The sequence below is a fragment of the Trichechus manatus genome, unplaced genomic scaffold (assembly GCF_000243295.1).
Source record: "Trichechus manatus latirostris isolate Lorelei unplaced genomic scaffold, TriManLat1.0 scaffold00061, whole genome shotgun sequence".
Taxonomy (NCBI): Eukaryota; Metazoa; Chordata; class Mammalia; order Sirenia; family Trichechidae; genus Trichechus; species Trichechus manatus.
Genome location: NW_004443997.1, coordinates 2,381,194 through 2,401,046, shown reverse-complemented (window position 1 = coordinate 2,401,046; position 19,853 = coordinate 2,381,194). Strand labels below are relative to the sequence as shown.

General features: G+C 43.0%; 1 protein-coding gene across 2 annotated transcripts in view; it reads left to right on the top strand.

Moving 5' to 3' along the window:
- Positions 1 to 19,853, top strand: part of PISD (phosphatidylserine decarboxylase) — a 71,831-nt gene that overhangs the window by 12,766 nt on the left and 39,212 nt on the right. The window contains exons 1-2 of one of the 2 annotated variants that reach the window (XM_004378971.2): positions 8,292 to 8,415; positions 14,374 to 14,453. In XM_004378971.2, coding sequence (XP_004379028.1) covers positions 8,315 to 8,415; positions 14,374 to 14,453 — 181 coding nt within the window. In that variant the 5' untranslated portion in view covers positions 8,292 to 8,314. Of the gene's footprint in view, positions 1 to 8,291; positions 8,416 to 14,373; positions 14,454 to 19,853 lie in introns of those variants that run through there. The other variant, XM_023733711.1, reaches the window with a different exon arrangement.

The window sequence follows — 19,853 nt, the reverse complement described above, 5'->3', positions numbered from 1 at the left end:
GGGAGAAACTAGAGGAAAAGAAGTGATAACAGGCACCAAGCAAGTCAGCAGAACACATTACATTAGCCCTCAAGGCTTTGAAAATAATCCTCTGTTCTCTGAGACAATTTACACAATAGCCTTCCCCTCCAGACTCTAGGTGTTGGCCACAGTCTCTGGATTTTGAGTGGAGGCCCTTCAGCCTTGGGCTTCAGCTCCGCCTTCCAGGCCTCCTGGGACAGCAACTCTGCTCCCTTGGCTTTAGGCGCACCATTCTCCTACTCCATCGGAGTGACAACTCCACCCTTAGAAACACCAGAGGCTATGGCTCCACCCTTTGAAACCCCTGAGGTCATGGCCATACCTTTTGAGACTGAGGGAGCTCAGTTTCTTGTGTCCCTTGTCTCTTCAGCTTGTTTTCTGGTTTCTTGGTCTCTTGGCTCTTCGCACCTCACGCCCACATCTGCCCTGCTGGGGCTAGTGTTCCAAAGCTCTGCAGCTCCACGGGTAAGTGCCCGGAGGCACCCCACTCCACCAGGAAGCCTCCCGCGCACAGGCACTCAGTCCTCTCGCTCCATGGGTCGGCTCCAGTGCCATGCCCTTGCACTGGTCTCCCGGTTCTGCGGCTGTTGGTTCTCTGCTGCTGCTGCTTCTCTGCTGCTGGAGGTTCTCTGCTGCTGCTGGTCCTCTGTCACTGCCACACCTCTATCCATTCACAGTTTCAAAACCACTTCCACATTTTAGGTATCTATTAGAGCAGCACCCCACTCTCTCAGTACCAAATTCTGTCTTAGTCATCTAGTGCTGCTCTAACAGAAGTACCACAAGTGGATGGTTTTAACGAAGAGAAGTTTATTTCCTCACAGTCAAAGTAAGCTAAAAGTCCAAATTCAGGGTGTCTCTTCTTTTCCTCCAGTTTCTCCCGTTTGTAATGGAAGTATCTCCCTTGTGCCTGTTCCACCATTGCACTTTGGAAGCAGATAACTTGTATTCTAGATTTCACAGATGAAGAGGAATTTTGCCCCAAGATGGAATTTGAACTTGGAGTTGATTTAAGTCAGTTTGGGATGATTTGATAGGGTGAAAGTGTTTTACATGTGCCAAGGACATGAATTTGGAGGGGACCAAAGGGTGAAATGTTATGGATTGAATTGTATCCCCCCAAAATTTGTGTAGACCATGATTCCCCATATTGTATGATTGTCCTCCATTTTGTGATCTGATATAATTATCCTATGTGTTGTAAATTCTAACCTCTGTGATGTCAATGAGGCAGGATTAGAGGTAGCTATGTTAATGAGGCAGGACACAATCTACAGGAGTAGGTTGTATCTTGAGTCAATCTCTTTTGAGATATAAAAGAGAGAAGCAAGCAAAGAGGAGAGGGACCTCCTACCACCAAGCAAAAGGAGCCAGGAGTGGAGCACGTCCTTTGGACCCTGGGTCCCTGCGCTGAGAAGCTCCTAGACCAGGGGAAGATTGATGACAAGGACCTTCTCCCAGAGCCAACAGAGACAAAAAGCCTTCCCCTGGAGCTGGTGCCCTGAATACGGACTTCTAGCCTCCTAAACTGCGAGAGAATAAATTTCTGTTTGTTAAAGCCATCCACTTGTGATATTTCTGTTATAGCAGCACTAGATAACTAAGACACTGCTATAGTGGTAACCTCCAAGGAAGGAAATTGGGTGATGAGATATTTACTATTTATTGCTGTAGTATGGTCTTTTTACTTAAGAAGATATATAAAGGAAGGACAGCAAGAGGAAGATTAGTCAGCCATGTACAGTGGTTTGGAAGGAGGCAAGAGGATAAGAAGAGAGATCTCTTCACCATCCTGGTGAGAGATGGTGGCCTGGGCTCAGTTGGTGACAATGGCCACAGATAAGTTCTGAACATTATAAAATTTTTTATGCTCTCATGAGTGTCTGCATTCCCTTACGGGATCTAGCTTGCTGTCTTGCATATATTGGTTTTGCAAATCTATTTTGCAAGGAAACACAGTCATCCAGGGGAAGAGGAGGCAAACCCTACAGTCTGTTATTTCCAGACAGAAGAGAATTCATGGCAGGCTAGTTAGCCAGGGTAAAAGTGCCACCCCAGGGGCAGAGAACTGGACATCCTTTTCTTGCAGGAGCTAAGGGAAGCCTTCTTTGCTCTAGACAAGCAGTGAGTGGCCGGCAGCCACATACTGATGAAATTGCTGGCATTTGCTTGCAGCCCATGTATCAATGTCACGTCAATTTGATCTGTGTGGTACCATAGCATGCTTAAAATTTGATTTATACATATCCTGCTCTGTTGCAGAAAGGGTTTAAGATGGACACATGCATAAATGACAATAAAATAACAAATTAGAAGCATTCAAGAAATGAAAATGGAAAAGGGGTGGAGGGCATAAAATTGGACCAGGATTTATGGCTAATAAGAGGACAATCTATTGAGTGCTTATACACGTGGCTATCCCAGGCCTCAGTTTTGACTTGGAGTTGGCTGGCAGCCAACAAGAGAAAGGAGTGATACCTTCAGATCTCTCATTTAAAGAGGATTCTAAAATTCTGATCTCTGCCAAGGACTTCTTTGTACAACAGTAGTGGCCACACAACACTTACATCCAAAGAGTGATTCAAATTTGACAAGAATGAGGCCATGGGGTCAGGCCATCAATTGAGAGAGTCCCCCCTGTTGAGATAGATGGACAAGTCTAGGCTTAGAGTCTGAAGTTCTAGTTCTGTGGTAGAATTCTCACCTTCCCTGCAGGACACCTAGGTTCGATTCCCAGCCAATTCACCTCATGCGTAGAAACCACCCATCTGTCAGCACAGGCTTGTGTGTTGCTATGATGCTGAATAGGTTTTAGCAGAGCTTCCGACTAAGACAGACTAGGAAGAAATACCTGGCTATCTACTTCCAAAAATCAGCCAATGAAAACCCTCTGATCCACAACCGATCATGGGGGTGGTGCAGGACCAGGCAGTGTTTTGTTCTGTTGTGCATGGTGTGGCCATGAGTCAGGAGGCCAACTCAATGGCAGTTAATAACAACAACAAGAGTACTCCGTACTTCTTCTTTCAAAATATTGATGTGCTTGTCAGTGTCCTCCAGCCAAAGTCCACTGTGAACACATCTATAATCTAACAAGTTGGATTTATTACTCCTCGAAGCAAGGGAGGCCGTCTACCATGGGGAACAGTGGAGTGTGAAAGAGGGTGTTAGAATTATTATAGGATTTGGACTTTCGGTGGGTGATTTGGGGGAGAGTCAAAGGAAGTACAGGGTTGCTCTAGATTGAGTGCTGTCAGAGAGCAGGGATAGTTCTATGATTGGGTATCTCAATACATCTTATCTATAGCGAGGGCAGACTAGAGGGAGGATAAAGCCGTAGTTGGCAAAGAAGCAGCAGCCACTCATATTAGCTGAAAGAAGGGAATGTTTGAGTGGATTGCCCAGTGATCTTGTTTTTGTCTGTAGCCTTGTTCTGTCTCACTTTGCCATGGTGTCAGAGTGACTTTGTCTGATGGTGGTGTTCTATGAGATTGTTTTTATCTGAAAGAAGAATAATACGGCCTCACTGTGAGTGCCAGGCAAACACCTGCCAACATGTCAGACCAGTTCCTGGATGCAGACGAGCAGCTTTTTCCCCCTTTTTCTCCCCACCACACACTGCAGTCACTTTGGTGTCTGCAGTTCCCCATCAGCTGTAATCTCTCCAAGGACAAGGACTTGGCCTGTCTTGTTCACCATCTCCCCAGCACGGGAACTGACACGTTAGATACCCAACGTATTTTTTTTTCATGTAAGAACTACTTTATTTCTTACTTTTGATTTTTAGATCATTTAAAAATGTTTTTATTTTAAAATAATTTCAGACTTATAAAAAAGTTGCAGAAATAGTAAAAAGAATTCCCATACACTTTTCACCCAGATTCTTCCTCAACATATTAATTACCATTCTCCTTGTTTATCAGTTGAGCTACCCAATTTTGTTTTTGAAATGTTTGAGGGTCTGTAGTTGCAGACATGATGCCTCTTTAACCCTGTGCAGTTCTCAAAATGAGGACATTAATATTGATAAAATGGTATTCTCTAATCTACAGCCCTTACTCAGATTTCACCAGTTGGCTGCTTATGTCCTTATTTTCTGGTCCAGGACCCAATCCAGGATGACATTAAGGGCACTGTTCAGTTGCCCCTAATGCTACATTAAGCTGTTAGGTTTTTTGTTTTTAATAATTTATTTGTTGTTGTTATTATTGTTGAGAATATACACTACAAAATATACACCAATTCAACAGTTTCTACATGTACAATTAATTCAGTGACATTCATTACATTTTTCATGTTGTGCAGCCATTGTCACCCTCCTTTTCTGAGTTGTTTCTCCCCCATTAACATAAACTCACTGCCCCCTAAGTTTCCTGTCTAATCTTTTGAGTTGCTGTTGTCATTTTGATCCCATATAGATAGATCTTAAAAGAGCACGATGCTCAAGCAGACATTCTTTACTAGTTAAGCTAAACTATTGTTTGGTTTTAAGAAGACTTCAGAGGATATTTCTGATTTAAGTTTTAAAGCTTATCTCAGGACAATAGTTTCAGGAGTTCGTCTAGCCTCAGTGGCACCAGAAATTTTGGATTCCATGAGAATTTGAAATTTTGTTCTGCATTCCCCCCTTTTTGATCAGGATTCCTCTACAGCATCTTTTAGCAAAACGTTCAGTAATGGTAGCTGGACGCCATCCAGTTCTTCTGTTCTTCTGGCAAAGGAGGCAGTTGTTCATGGAGGCAATTAGACATACTTTCCATGTCCTCCTCCTATTCCTGACTCTCCTTCTTCCTCTGTTGCTCTAGGAGAATAGAGACCAATTGTTCTGCTTTGGATGGCCACTTGCAACAAACTAGGAAGTAGAACAGAAGTACTAACCACGTTATTAGGCCAATTAACTGGGATGTCCCATGGAATCATGACCCTTAAACTCCAAATCAAAGAACCAAATCCCATGAGGTATTTGGTTGTACACAAGCAGCCTCAGCAGCTACTGTTTTTGTTGTTGTTGTTGTAAATATAGTTGTTACGTTTCTTGAGGGTCCTTTAATTTGGAACAGTTCCTCAGCCTTTTATAACTGAGATTTTGAAATAGTACAGGTGAGTTATCTTGTAAAATATATCTCAATTTGGGTTTATCTGATGTTTCCTCATGACTTGGTTCAGACTATGCCCTGGTGGTGCAGTAGTTAAGAGCTTGGCTGCTAACCAAAAGGTCGGCAGTTGGAATCCACCAGCCACTCCTTGGAAACCCTATGGGGCAGTTCTACCCTGTCTTATCCGGTTGCTGTGAGTTGGAACCGACTTTAGGGCACGTAACAACAACAATGCATTTTTGGCGGGATATCACAAAAGTGCTATTGTGTTCTTCTTGATACTGTTACCGTGAGGTTAACTTTGATCATCTGGTTCAGGCCAAGCTTCTCCATTATAAAGCTACTTACCCTTTGTAAACAATAAGTACCTTGTGGGGAGGATAGCCTGAGACTTTGTAAACATCCTATTTCTCACTATACTTTCACCCACTAATTTTAGTAAACATGAATAATTCTTGCCTTAACTATTACTGCCATTTTTGCTAAGTGGATTTTTCTCAGTCCTTCTGTGTTAATTGTAATTCTCTCTCTTATTTATTTATGTTGTTGTTCTTGTTGTGCAGTTCCCATCTACCAGTTGCTCCCTGGAAACTCTATGGGGCAGTTCTACTCTGTCCTATAGGGTCTCTAAGAGTCAGAATCGACCTGATAGCAATGGTGTTAATGGATTCTTATTTTATTCTTTGGGTTACATTCTATTTCTATCATTATTCATTTTGTTGCTCACATTGTCCTAGATTTAGCTAATGGAAGCCCCTACAAAATGGCTCCTGTGTTCTTTTAACATTTCCCTTTTATTTTTGAACATTTTCTTACTTACATCACTGTATGTTTAAGGCTCATCTTGTACTTTCCTTGCCCTGATTCCCAGACCTGAAATTAGCCATTTTTTCAAGGATCTCTGGTTCCTTTTATTGGAAAACAGTAGTCAGAAACCAAGATCTGAGTGTTAGGTGGTTTATTGCTACTGGGGTATAATGACTTTTAGGTCTTCTCAGTGGACAAAGCTAGGAAACACACACACACACACACACACCTATTTCTGTACTAAATCTGTATAAGACATTAAATGCCATGAGTTCATACTGATATCTTCCATCCTGTTCATTTTAGCTTATCCCCTTTCCTATAGTTGTAACTCCCTTTTCTGACAGTGGGAAACCTGCTTTTCATTATCCACAATATATTTACTTATTCACTCAATCCTAGATTAGAGAAACCTCTGTATTTGGCACTTTTTTCCCTTTTAAATTGGTGCAGAGTGGCAATAAGGAAACTTGAAAGAGCTTAGTATTATTTGTTAACATCATCTCAGGTGGATCTTGGCAAGCTTTAAATAGCAATGGCCTCAGCTTCTACTTGGGCAAGGCACTGGGTATTGGCAACTCTCTTTGGGCAACTGGTTGCACATTTGACAACATAGTCTGCATCTATTTCAAAGGTTGGATAGTCCTTTGTCTCTGCTTTTTGTTTTGACACCTTTGATTTTCAGTGTTTGGGGGTGTTTTCGTCTTCCCAAACTTGTTTTTACTGCTGGGCTCCCTTGACAGGTCTTTTAGGGGCACCTGTCACAGCCTCTATCTCCCTGGCCTACCTCAGCAGTTTTAAGTCCCCCTCCAGTCTCATCTCCTTATTGTCAAGGGCTCTGCGGGATTTGAGCTCTGTCCCAAAGAGAATTACCCTAAGGAAAGGAAAGGCAGATTGCTGGGCAGGCTGTGACCCAGCAGGGACACCCAAGGTTGGGAAGACATGAAGAAGCCGCTGCTGGGCAGTTGCTGAGATTCTGATTAGTAAAATCACAGAGGTTAAATGCACTTAACTTTGAAATAATTTTTCCCCTTGATTTTGAGTTACTACTGTCAGATAGTAAAACCAGTTCTATACTTTTTTTTTATTTTTGGATGTGTGAAAAACCACAGCAGGTTCTTCTTCCCATACCAAACCTGATGTCTATTATGCTCCCTGTAGGGGCTGGTTAAGGAGCCTTGGTGGCACAATGGTTAAACACTTGGCTGCTAACTGAAAGGCTGGCAGTTCGAACCACCCAGCATCTCCAGGAGAAAGACCTGGTGATCTGTTTCCATGAAGATTACATTCTAGAAAACCCTATGGGGCAGTTCTACTCTATGACATGGTGTTGCTATGAGTTGAAAATCAACTTGACAGCACCCAACAACTATATCAGGGGCTGGTTATGCCCTTGTTGTTGTTAGCTGTTGTAGAATCGTTCCCTGACTCATGGTGACCCTATGCACAACGGGATGGGACCATTATGATCCATAGGATTGCTATGCCCTGGCTGAACTCACGTAAGCACAGAGAAATAACTGCAGGCACCAGGCACCGCATATTCCTCCTCCTGTGTCAAATGCCGGGTGAAGACCACTAACTGTGACAGCAGCTTAGCAGAAGGAAACCTAGAGCTGTAGTTCTTTGCTTTTTGGACCCAAATTCAACCAGATTCTAGACAAAGGGTTAAAAGAATGTTTAGATCATGGAGCAGAGACTTGGGTTTAAATTCTGACTCTGTATAGTAATGTGCCTTTGTGCATGTTGCTTGACCTCTCTGAGCCTGGGTTTCCTCATCTGTAAGATGGGGATAATGTCTCAGGACTAGCTGCCGTCTCTAGTCAGTAGTTAGTAAAAAGGTACTTAAAGACTCCCTTAAAACTGAGGGCCACATTGGCTCTTGAAATTGTGCCTGCACCATGAACCTTTGCAGGAGCTAGCACCAGCACACCAGGCACCTAGGTTGACTAGTTGTATTTCCAGGTGACTCAAGATTCCTTGCCTCTTGTCTCCCTGCAGTACAGCGGTGGGAGGGAAGAATGACAGGACACCATGCAAAGTTCTCAGATAAGGGCCTCGCACTTAGGAAGCACCTAATACATGCTAGCTGAGTCGTGGCGGGTCTCGGTTTCCCCATCAGTAAAATAAACGAGTTAGGTCAGTTGAACGACATTCTCGGACGCTGGGTGACTGAGGTTTTCCAGGCCCACGCGGAAGCGTACGCCAGGGGGAAGAAAGAGAACTCACAGCCCTGCGCCCAGAGAACCGCCTGAAACACTAGGCAGAAGTGCGGGATCAGCATCCCTTGTGCCGTGTTTAGTTGGCTCCGCCCCCCCCGACAATTCGCGCTCTTCATTGGTCTTGGGAGATCGGTGGTGCGTGACGTTACGAGCGGGCCCGGCGTCTGAATGGGGGGCGTGGCCCGCCGAGGAGGAAGAGACAAGATGGCGACGTCTGTGGGGCCGTGGTGTCTGCGGTTGCTGCGCGGGGTCACGCCGTTGCAGAGCAGGTACAGCTGCGCGAGGAGGCAGGTTTAGGGTGGAGGGAGGCCTGGGCCAAGTTGGTGTCGGGAGACAGGAATCGGTTCTCTATCGCAAGCTTCTCTGAGGAGAACTCGGGTGGAGACGGAGCCACGGTCACCTCAAGCTCGGGAGCAGGTGCGACTGCGGCCCCGTAGGGCGAACCGGGTTTAGTTAGAGTCTGGCGTAAGCACTTTCGCTTTGCCCTGGCCAGGTAGGTAAAGTGCATAAGGGACAAAACAAAATCAGATTGAATAGGCTGCTGCGCGTCACTAGAGTCGAGGCAGGGCTGGACGCCTATTTCTCAGGGATTTCTGTTCGTGGAACCGGCGGCGTGTGTGTGGAGAGAGCGCTGGAGTGGGAGTCAGGCGGTTTTCACTTCCAGTTCTTCGTCTTTGAAGCTAGAGGATTGGATTCGGTAATTTCAAAATAGTCTGTTATAGAATTGGCATCTTGGTTGCCCTGGTGATCCCCAGCTCCTAGGTTCTTAGAGCTGGAAAGGACCTGAGGGGTCATCCCCATCCAGCTCTGTCGTTTTGGAGTTGACGAAATTGAGGCCCTGAGAGAGGGAAGGACTTGCTCAAGTTCGCCCAGCCAGTTGATAGTAGAGCCGGAACCCTGACCCAGGTACCTGTCTCTCACCCAAGGCCCTCTCCCTCAGGCTGCCCACGGGAAGGGCAGTTATTATCCAGAAATAGTTTGGGAGCATCTGGACTCTGGGAAAATGAATTAAAATGCTGGTAGCTGTGACTCAGAGTCAGCTGCTTGGTGTCAACTTCAAAGAGCTAAGGTTTGAGAGACGCGCTGTACTTTTGTGTTTCCGGCAGGGTTCATTTGATCAAAGCTTGCCCGGTGACCGGAAGTGACTGTCATCATTTTAATTTTGGAGAGTAAAAGATCGCTGATTTGGTCTGAGAGGGATCAGAAACTGTCGTTGGCTTTGATGTGAAAGCTTCACTCTCCCATCATACCATAACTATTAAGGAATGGTGTAGCCCTGTCAGGATGGGACTTCTGTAGTGTGGTGTTAACAGGTTTTGGGCAAGAGGTTGTGTGTGGTTTCAGTGTTATTATGGGGGAGGCCATTTGAGTCATCTAAACTGTGTTGTGAATTGGAAAGACTAAAAAATGACTTTCCTAAAACATATTTTTTTAATATTGATGAGGAGAATGTCCCTCCCTCACCATCACTAAAAAAGGAAGGAAAAAAAAAAGCCATATATTAGTATCAGCGTAGGTAGCTAAGACTAGATTTAGGTGCAGTAGGTGGGAGGGTTTAGGATTTGGGTACAATAAGAAGAACTCTTAATTTTCAAAAGTGTTATATAGATAGAAAGTACATTGATACACTAAAACCCCAAAAGATAACATCTTCATGACTTTAAGTAAAGCAGTGTCTGTGAGACGTGTAGATGAAAGCCTCATTGTGGGGAAGTTTTTCAGTAACTGGGTGGTGTGTGATAGATGGGTGATAAGAAAAAGCAACATCTGGGATAATAATTTAGGGCAGTATTTCCCATGCTTGTTTGATAAAAGAGTGAGTTTTTTTATGGACTGAGATATTTATTAAAAACAGAGATTTCCAGCTATAATCCTACCCTGTCACCAAATTCAGATTCAGTAGATGTAGGTTGGGGACCTGGCAAATGTATTTTTTACAAGCGCCCCAGGGAGACTCTTAGGTCGGGCAAGTATGGGCAGTAGTACCTCAGGAAAGAAGATGGAAGGAATACACAGAGTCACTGTACCAAAAAGGTAGGATGTGATCAACAGTTGATGGTACTGAGGGAAGAGGTCCAAGCTGCACTGAAGGCATTGGTGAAAAAACAAAGCTCCAGGAATTGACGGAATACCGATTGAGATGTTTCAGCAAACGGATGCAGCACTGGAAGTGCTCACTTGTCTATACCAAGAAATTTGGAAGACAGCCAACTGACTGAAAGAGATCCGTATTTGTGCCTATTCTAAAGAAAGGTGATCCAACCAAATGCAGAAATTATCGAACAATATCGTTAATATCATGCGCAAGTAAAATTTTGCTGAAGACTGTTCAAAAGTGGTTGCAGCAGTACATCAACAGGGAACTGCCAAAAATTCGAGATGGATTCAGAAAGAGAACGTGGAATGAGGGATATCATTGCTGATGTTAGATGGATTTTGTCTGAAAGCAGAGAATACCAGAAAGATGTTTACTTGTGTTTTATTGACTATGCAAAGGCACTTGACTGTGTGGATCATAACAAATTATGGATGAGACGTCAAAGAATGGGAATTCCAGAATACTTAATTGTGCTCATGAGGAACCTGTACACAGACCAAGAGGCGGTTGTTGGAACAGAAGCAAGGGGATACTGCATGGTTTAAAGTCAGGAAAGGTGTGTGTCAGAGTTATGTCCTTTCACCATACGTATTTAATCTGTATGCTGAGCAAATAATCCAAGAAGCTGGACTGTATGAAGAAGACCAGGGCATCAGGATTAGAGGAAGATGCATTAACAACCTGTGTTATGTAGATGACACAACCTTGCTTGCTGAAAGTGAAGAACTCTTGAAGCACTTATGAAAATCAAAGCCGACAGCCTTCAGTATGGATTACACCTCAACATCGCACAGAAATCCTCACAAGTGGACCAATAAGCAATATCATGATAAATGGAGAAAAGATTAAAGTTTTCAAGGATTTCATTTTACTTGGATCCACAATCAGCACCTCTGGAGGCAGCAGTCAGAAAATCAAACAACACATTGCATTGGGCAAATCTGCTTCAAAAGACCTCTTTAAAGTGTTGAAAAGCAAAGATGTCATTTGAAGGACTAAGGTGCGCCTGACCCAAGCCATGGTGTTTTTAATCGCCTCGTATACGTGTGAAAGCTGGACAATGAATAAGGAAGACCGGAGAAGAATTGATGCCTTTGAATTATGGTGTTGGTGAAGAATACTGAATATACCATGGGCTGCCAGAAGAGAGAACAAATCTGTCTTGGAAGAAGTACAGCCAGAATGCTCTTAGAAGCAAGAATGGCAAGACTTCATCTCACATACTTTGGACATGTTATCAGAAGGGACTAGTCCCTGAAAGAGGACATCATGCTTGGTAAAGTAGAGGGTCAGCGAAATAGGGGAAGACCCTCAACGAGATGGATTGACACAGTGGCTGCAACAGTGGGCTAATACATAACAACAATTGTGAGAATAACGCAGGACTGGGGAGTGTTTCGTTCTGTTGTACATAGGGTCGCTATGAGTCAGAAGCAACTTGATGGCACCTAACAACAACAACAAGGAGTGGCAAGAAGCGTGAGTGAGGATGAGAGGTTGGAAAGGACCAACCATGTGGGGACTGATTGACAAATTGTCAGATGCTGAGCAGTGAAGAAATGATCCAGTAATAAGGGGTTCAGTATTCTGGAACACACAATGCAGTGACATACAGAACACTTCAGTGTACCCTAATTTAGTCAGTTTTTATGCTCTCTGCTGTAATTCTGTTTGGAAATCAGGGTTTTAGACTTTTGGCTTTTGTAGTGGGAGTATCCAGTCTAAGAGATGTGCGCAGTTCAATGTTGAATGCACTCTCATATACCAAAATGCACTTCTTTGTATTAGTAGCTACACATCCATCTGGCCTTAAAAAAAAAAACAAAACCCCAAACCTGTTGCCATCAAGTCAATTCCGACTCATAGCGACCCTATATGACAGAGTAGAACTGCCCCATAGAGTTTCCAAGGAGCACCTGGTGAATTCGAATTGCTGACCTTTTGGTTAGCAGCCGTAGCACTTAACCACTATACCACCAGGGTTTCCGATGATTAGGGTGCTTGGGTGGGGACAGTGCAGATAAGATAATTGTGGACCACCAAGGAAATTGGTCAGTTTTGCCATTCCACTAGGCTTAAAAGAGAGCCAATTCCAGAGCAGAGAAGGGATCTCACCACCACCAAGGAAGAAGGGCCAAGAGCGAAGCACATCTTTTGGATCCGGGATCCCTGTGCTGAGAAGCTCCTGGAACCAGGAGACTGAGCCAGCGACAGAACTAACACTGAAGACTGCGAGAAGCGGTGGCAGGAAAGACTGGCAGGAGATGGTGCAGTGGGCTTCCTGGCCCATGGAGCAAGAAAGCTGAGTGTCTTCAGGCATGAGGCTTGCTGGCAGAGTAGGGTGCCTCTGGTCACTTGGTAGAGCTAGGATTGCTGACCCAGGGAGCTAGAGCTGAGAGGCTTGGGGCCGAGGCTTGCTAGCAGAGAGGCGTGCCTCGGGGCACTTACTGGCAGAGCTAAAGGAGCTTTGTAACAGTTGCCCAAGCAGGGCAGATGCCGAGGTCCAGAGAGGCATGCCAGCGGACACGGCTAGAAAGAGGCTGTCCTGTTAGAAGAACTGTATCCTGAGTTCCTTAACCTGAATTGTAACCTGTTACTTCCCTAATAAACCCCATAATTGTGAGTATTGTCTGTGAGTTTGCAATGAATTACCAAACCTAGCAGAGAAGTAGAGAGTGCCGTGGAAGGAATGATTGGTGTCAGAATTGGTAAAGAAGGCTTAGAGAGGAGGCATGTCCGACCTCCTCCTCATAGGAATCAGCCTTGGGCTGTTGTTCTTTATTCTCCTTCCTCTTTGTGAAGTTACAGGATGTCAGATGCTGCCTCCGTGCCATTTTTACAGTGGCAAAATGGTTTTTCTCCACACAAACCTAGTTTGCCTATAGGAGGATCAGACTCATCATATTAGCCACATTAGCACCATGCTGTGAACAGGTTTTTAAGTCAAGGAAATTTCATGTGAAAAAATGTATCTAAATTGGATCATGTTTACAGCATATCTATATATGACAGACTGACTAAATATCCATGAAAGTAAATATTGTATGAAAGTCCTGAATACAGTTTTTTATTTTATAAAAATATCAATTTAGATGTTTATAATAGAGTAAATTACTCTAACATAAAAGTGCTCCAAGGAAAAAGTAAACACTTTAGATTTCAGGTTAATATTTGGGGAAACTGGTGTTATCTGAAATGAAAAGTGAGATTTTTGCTTTTGATTAAGAGACAAACCAATTTTTAACTAAAATTTCTTTATTGATTTGTTTGTTGGCGTAGTCATTTATTGCCCGTGGGGGATGAATCTGATTTCCCCAGGTGAAGATGCAACAAAAAAGAGAAACAAACTGAATCAAATACTTTCTTATAGCCAAAAGCTATGAAAATAATTGATACTTTTCTCTCAGAACACTTGAAACCTCTTCACTCTGTCAAATTAGGAATCCCACAAGAGATAATTCAAAAAATTCGAAACCAGTCGAGCCTACCAGACTTGAAGTAGGTTGGAATATCCCAACATTGTTTGAGTCATTTTTTTCCCAGTAAAAATGTTTAAATTGTTAAAAATTTCAGCCACCTGAAATATTAGATTCATTCATGAGTAAGGGTTCAGATATTTACAAGTCTATATAAAGCCCTTCTTTTGTGGCACAAAAATACAAGGCTTTGTGTAAGAGCACCGGTTTTCCTGATCTTATGCTTTAAAAAAAAAAAAAAATTATTTTGAAATAGGTTCAGATTTCCAGGAAAGTTATAAAGATAGTGTGTAGAATTCCCAAAATACCCTTTACTCAGATTCCGCATAAGTTAACCATGTTTGCTTTATTATTCTCTTTCCATATGTGTGTATGTGTGTGTGTGTATCTATTTTTTTCCTAAAGTACTTGAGAGCAAGTTGCAGGCTGGACACCCTTTTACCTTTAAGTACTTGAGCCCTTTAAGTATTTCAGCCTTTTTCCTACAAGGATATTTTCTTACATAACCACAGTATAGTTGTCAAAACCAGGAAATGGACATTGATACAATACTATTATCTATATACAGTATTCAGATTTTGCCAATTGTCCCACTAATGTTTTTCTTTAATTTTAAGAAAAATATTTAATGGTTTATTTTTGCTTGATTATAGCCGCCTTCACTGTGAAAATACTGCCCTGAGCCATTTTCTACAGTCCTTAAGGATGCTGCCTCTCAGAGCCTTTCGCACAGGTAAGTAGCAACTAGAGATAGTGCTGGCCCTCTCAGCCTCAGTTTGGTTAACTGTAAATTGAGATAAACATAGCTCCTATTTCATAGGATTGTTGTTAGAATTAAATGAAATAGTATGTGTAAAGTGCTTTGAGTGCCTGGCATATGGTTATCACTCAAGCATTAGCTGTTATTCTATTTCATCATTTTTAAAATGACTGCATAGTATTCCACTGTATGGCTGTACCATTTGGTGCTGAATGTTTAAGTTGTTTCTAGTCTTTTTCTACTACAGACAATTCTTTAGTGACATATCTTTGTGCATCTTCAGGATAAATTTGTAGAGGTAGACTTGGCTGGGCCACAGGTACGTGCATTTTACAACTTGGTATTTAGACCAAAATGCTCTTCAAAGAGAGTTGTCGCAACTTAGCTTGTACTGCTTGTGAGTACATCATTTCCCCACACCGTTATCAACACCGCAGATTACGAAATTTATTTGAACTTGTAAGCAGCTATTTGAACCCCTACAAAAATGTGTATTGTCTGTATTATCTATTTTGTTCTACCATACCAAAAGCTATTTTTAACTGCTCTGTAAGAGTACCTTGGGAATAAAAGTAGATAGTTAATGAGAACAAAAACAATAAGCTTATTCACCCGCAGTTACTTACTTAATTAGAAATTGCATGTCGGACAAGAGGAATAGCATGAAGGATGGAGGGAGAGCCTCAGGAGTGAAGCCATAACCCAGGATCTGTAAAAAAGTGGCCACCGTGCTTTTATAACCCTTTAATGCTCCCTGGTACCTCTAGGGACCAAGTACTTTTTCTGCCTTTGAGGTTTACTGGAAGGCATTAGAACCCCTTTAGTATAACTTGCATCTGAGCAGAGACTTGTGTAACTCTATAACTATGTACAAAACAAGGAAGTTTTGCAGCAGCACGTTTGAGTGTTGAGAGGCATTTGTGTGAGCGGATGCATCCTGGGAGAGCGCTTTTGTGTCTTTGGGCGTCTGTACAGTGAGATAAGGTTTGTAAGTAATTTACTACTTCCTTTGTGTTATCAGGAAGGTACGGTTACAGGCATTCGGAAATATTCAAGTAAATGAGTTATTCTCAGGGTTAAAACAGTATAGGCATGCGTTTGTGATGTTCTTCGTGCTCAACGGTCCCCACAGGTGCTCTTTGCATTTTTTGCCTTTCGGCTTTCCGGACAGCGAAATGAGGCTTGAAAGTTTATTTACTGTATCGTGTGTGTTGTTGAGAAGGTAAGGTTTCCAGGATTTGGTGATATTCAAATAAGATATTTTATGGCTCAAAGCAGTGTAAGTGCATGTTTGTGATGTACTTCCTGCTCAATGGTTCTGATAGGTGCCAGAAAGTGGGGAAGATTCTGAGAAGGAGTCCCCTGGGACATACGTTGTCCTACATAACATTTATAAACATCATCATACATATCAAAAAATTACCAACAGTCTATGAGTCAGCATGCATTCCATTAGTGAAGAAACAAGACATCCCCCAAAAAAATTCCAAACATAAAATAATTCAACCACAAAAGGGATAAAGTGACAAACCAGTTAGTAGGTGGTTAGGAGGGAAGGGCACTCTCAACATGTGACTGCCTTTTGGAGATGTGAAATGAGCCTTTGAGAAGGCAACAAGAAGAGACCTATAGCTTGAAGAAAGGACGAGAGCACGACAGTTCTCTCGCCACCAAGTATTTCAGAAAGAGGAAAAATAAAATGTTTTTGGCATGTTTTTCTGGTACAGTATTTAGTTGTTAACTAGTAAGGGTTCGTTAAGAAGCCCTGGTAGTGCAGTGGTTAAGCCCTCAGCTGCTAACTGAAAGGTCTGTAGTTCAAACCCACCCAGTGGCTCTGCAGGACAAAAGACCTGGCAGTATGCTCCAGTAAAGATTATAGCCTTGGAAGCCCTATGGGGCAGTTCTGCTCTGTCCTATAGGGTCGCTGTGAGTCTGCATTGACTCAACGACACACAACAAGAACAACAACAAGGGTTCATTAGGGATAGTGAGAAACTGGAAAAAATTAATGATATTTACACTTGCTCATTTTAAAAGAACAACAACTACTGAAAAAAACGTGGAAGTCAAAGGCTATTGGTAATTTGGAGCCCTGGTGGTGCTGTGGTTAAGAGCTACGGCTGCTGTCCAAGAAGTCGGCAGTTCAGATCCACCAGCTGCTCCTCAGAAGCCCTATGGGCAGTTCTGCACTGTCATACAGGGTTGCTATGAGTCGGAATCAACTCGACGGCAACAGGTTTGGTTTGGTTTGGTAACTCAGCTTTTGAGTTTTTTTTTTTTTAAGTTGTTGTGCTTTAAGTGAAAGTTTACAATTCAAGTTAGTCTCTCATACAAAAATTTATACATACATTGTTATGTGACCCTAATTGCTCTCCCTATACTGTGACAGCACACTCCTCCTTTCCGCCCTAGATTTTCTGTGTCCGTTCAACCAACTCCTGACCCTCTCTACCTTCTCATCTCGTCTCCAGACAGGAGCTGCCCATTTAGTCTCAGGTATCTACTTGAGCTAAGAAGCACACTCTTCATGAGTATCATTTTATGTTGCATAGTCCAGTCTAATCTTTGTCTGAAGAGTCGGCCTCAGGAATGGTTTTAGTTTTGGGCTAACAGAGAGTCTGGGGGCCATGTCTTCTGGGGTCCCTCCAGTCTCAGACAAACCATTAAGTCTGGTCTTCTTACTAGAATTTGATTTCTGCACCCCACCTTTCTCCTGCTTCATCAGGGACTCTCTGTTGTGTTCTTTGTCAGGGCAGTCATTGGTGGTAGCCAGGCACCGTCTAGTTCTTCTGGTCTCAGGCTGATGAAGTCTTTGGTTTTTGTGGCGCTGTCTTGTCTTAGTCTGGGTTCTCTAGAGAAGCAAAATTAGTAAATAATATAAATATATACAGAGAGATTTATATCAAAGAAACAGCTCACGAGATTGTAGAGGCTGGAACGTTCCAATTCCGTGGTTCAGGATAGAGGCTTCTCCCGATTCATGTAGCCGCAGGGGCTGGCGAACCCAAGATCAGCAGGTCAGAGCAAGGCTTGGCTCACAGGCTGTGAAGATCATCGAATCTGAAGATTGGCAGATAAACTGACAGCTCAAGTCCCAAGAACCAGATGTCAGATGAACAGGAGGCAGCTGCAGGATCCAGATGAGCAAAAAGCCAGAATGTCTGCTTATATTCGGATGCAGGCCACACCCCCACGGAAACTCCCTTTCAGCTGATTGCCTACTCACAGCATATTCAGTCATGGGAGCGATCACATATAAACACTGAGAATCATGGCCCAGCCAAGTTGACACACAATCTTAACCATCACATGTCTCTTGGGCTAATACTTTCCATGTGTCTTTGGTGTTATTCATTCACCTTTGCTCCAGGTGGGTTGGGAACAATTGATGCATCTTCGATGGCCGCTCGCTAGCTTTTAAGACCCCAGATGCCACTCACCAAAATGGGATGCAGAACATTTTCTTAATAAACTTAGTTATGCCAGTTGACCTAGATATCTCCTGAAACCATGGTCCCCAGACCCCTGCCCCTGCTACTCTGTCCCTCGAAGTGTTTGGTTGTATTCAGGAAACTTCTCAGCTTTGATTTACTCCAGTTGTGCTGACTTCCCCTGTAGTGTGTGTTGTCCTTCCCTTCACCTAAGATAATTCTTGTCTACTATGTAGTTAGTGAATACCCCTCTCCCTCCCTGTCTTACTCATCTAGTGCTGCTATAACAGAAATACCACAAGTGGATGGCTTTAACAAAAGAGAAATTTATTCTCTAACAGTCTAGTAGTCTATAAGTCCAAATTCAGGGTGTCAGCTCCAGGGGCAGGCTTTCTCTGTTGGCTCTGGAGGAAGGCCCATGTCATCAACCTTCCCTTGGTCTAGGAGCTTCTCTGTGCAGAAACCTCAGGTTCAGAGGACACGCTCTGCTTCTGGTGCTGCTTTCTTGGTGGTGTGAGGTTCCCCATGTCTCTCTGCTTGCTTCTGTCTTTTATATGTCAAAAGAGACACTATCTAATCTTGTAGACCTCATCAATATAATTACCGCTAATCCATCTTATTACATCATAGTGACAGCATTTACAACACGTAGGGAAATCACATCAGATGACAAAATGGTAGACAATCTTACAGTATTGGGAATCATGACCTAACCAAGATGACAGACTTTTTGGGGGGCAGTTCAATCCATGACACTCTCCACTCTAGTAACCATCAAAGAATGTTTTCTTCTGTGTTTAAACCTTTTCTTGAGTTCTTATAATAGTGGCCTGTCATGGATTGAATTGTGTCCCCCAAAAATATCTGTCAACTTGGCTGGGTCATGATTCCCAGTACTGTATGATTGTGTACCATTTTGTAAACTGATGTGATTTCCCTATGTGTTGTAAACTCTGTCACTATGATGTGATAAGGTAGATTAGCGGCAGTTATACTGATGAGGTCTACAAGATTAGATGGTGTCTCAAGCCAATCTGTTTTGAGATTTAAAAGAGAGAAGTGAGTAGAGAGACTTGGGAACCTCATACCACCAAGAAAGCAGTGCCGGAAGCAGAGCGTGTCCTTTGGACCTGAGGTTCCTGCGCTGAGATGCTCCCAGACCAAGGGAAGACTGATACATCACAAGGACCTTCCTCCAGAGCCCACTGAGAGAGAAAGCCTTCTTCTGGAGCTGATGCCATGAATTTGGATTTGTAGCCTACTAGACTGTGGGAAAACAAATTTCTCCTTGTTAAAGCCATCCACTTGTGGTATTTCTGTTAAAGCAGCACTAGATGACTAAGACAGGTCTAATACAATATTGGTCCTCTTGCAACTGACTAAATTCACTCAGTATAATGCCTTCCAGATCCCTCCATGTTATGTTTCACGGATTCATTGTTGTTCTTTATCGTTGCATAGTATTTCATTCTATGACTATACTACAATTTGTTTATCTGTTCATCCGCTGATGGGCACCTAGGTTGTTTCCATCTTTTTGCTATCGTGAAGAGTGCTGCAGTGAACAAGGGTGTGCATATATCTATTTGTGTGATGTCTTTTATTTCTCTAGGATATATTCCAAGGAGCGGGATTGCTGGATTTTATGGTACTTCTATTTCTAGCTATTTAAGGAAGTGCCAAGTCGATTTCCAAAGTGGTTGTACCATTTTACATTCCCACCAACAGTGTTTAAGTGTTGCAGTCTCTCCACAACCTCTCCAACATTTATTATTTTGTGTATTTTGGATTAATGCTAGCCTTGTTGGGGTGCGATGGTATCTCATTATAGTTTTGATTTGCATTTCTCTAATGGCTGATGATCTTGAGCATTTCCACATGTGTCTGTTAGCCGCCTGAATATCTCTGGTGAAGTGCCTGTTCATATCGTTTGCCCATTTTT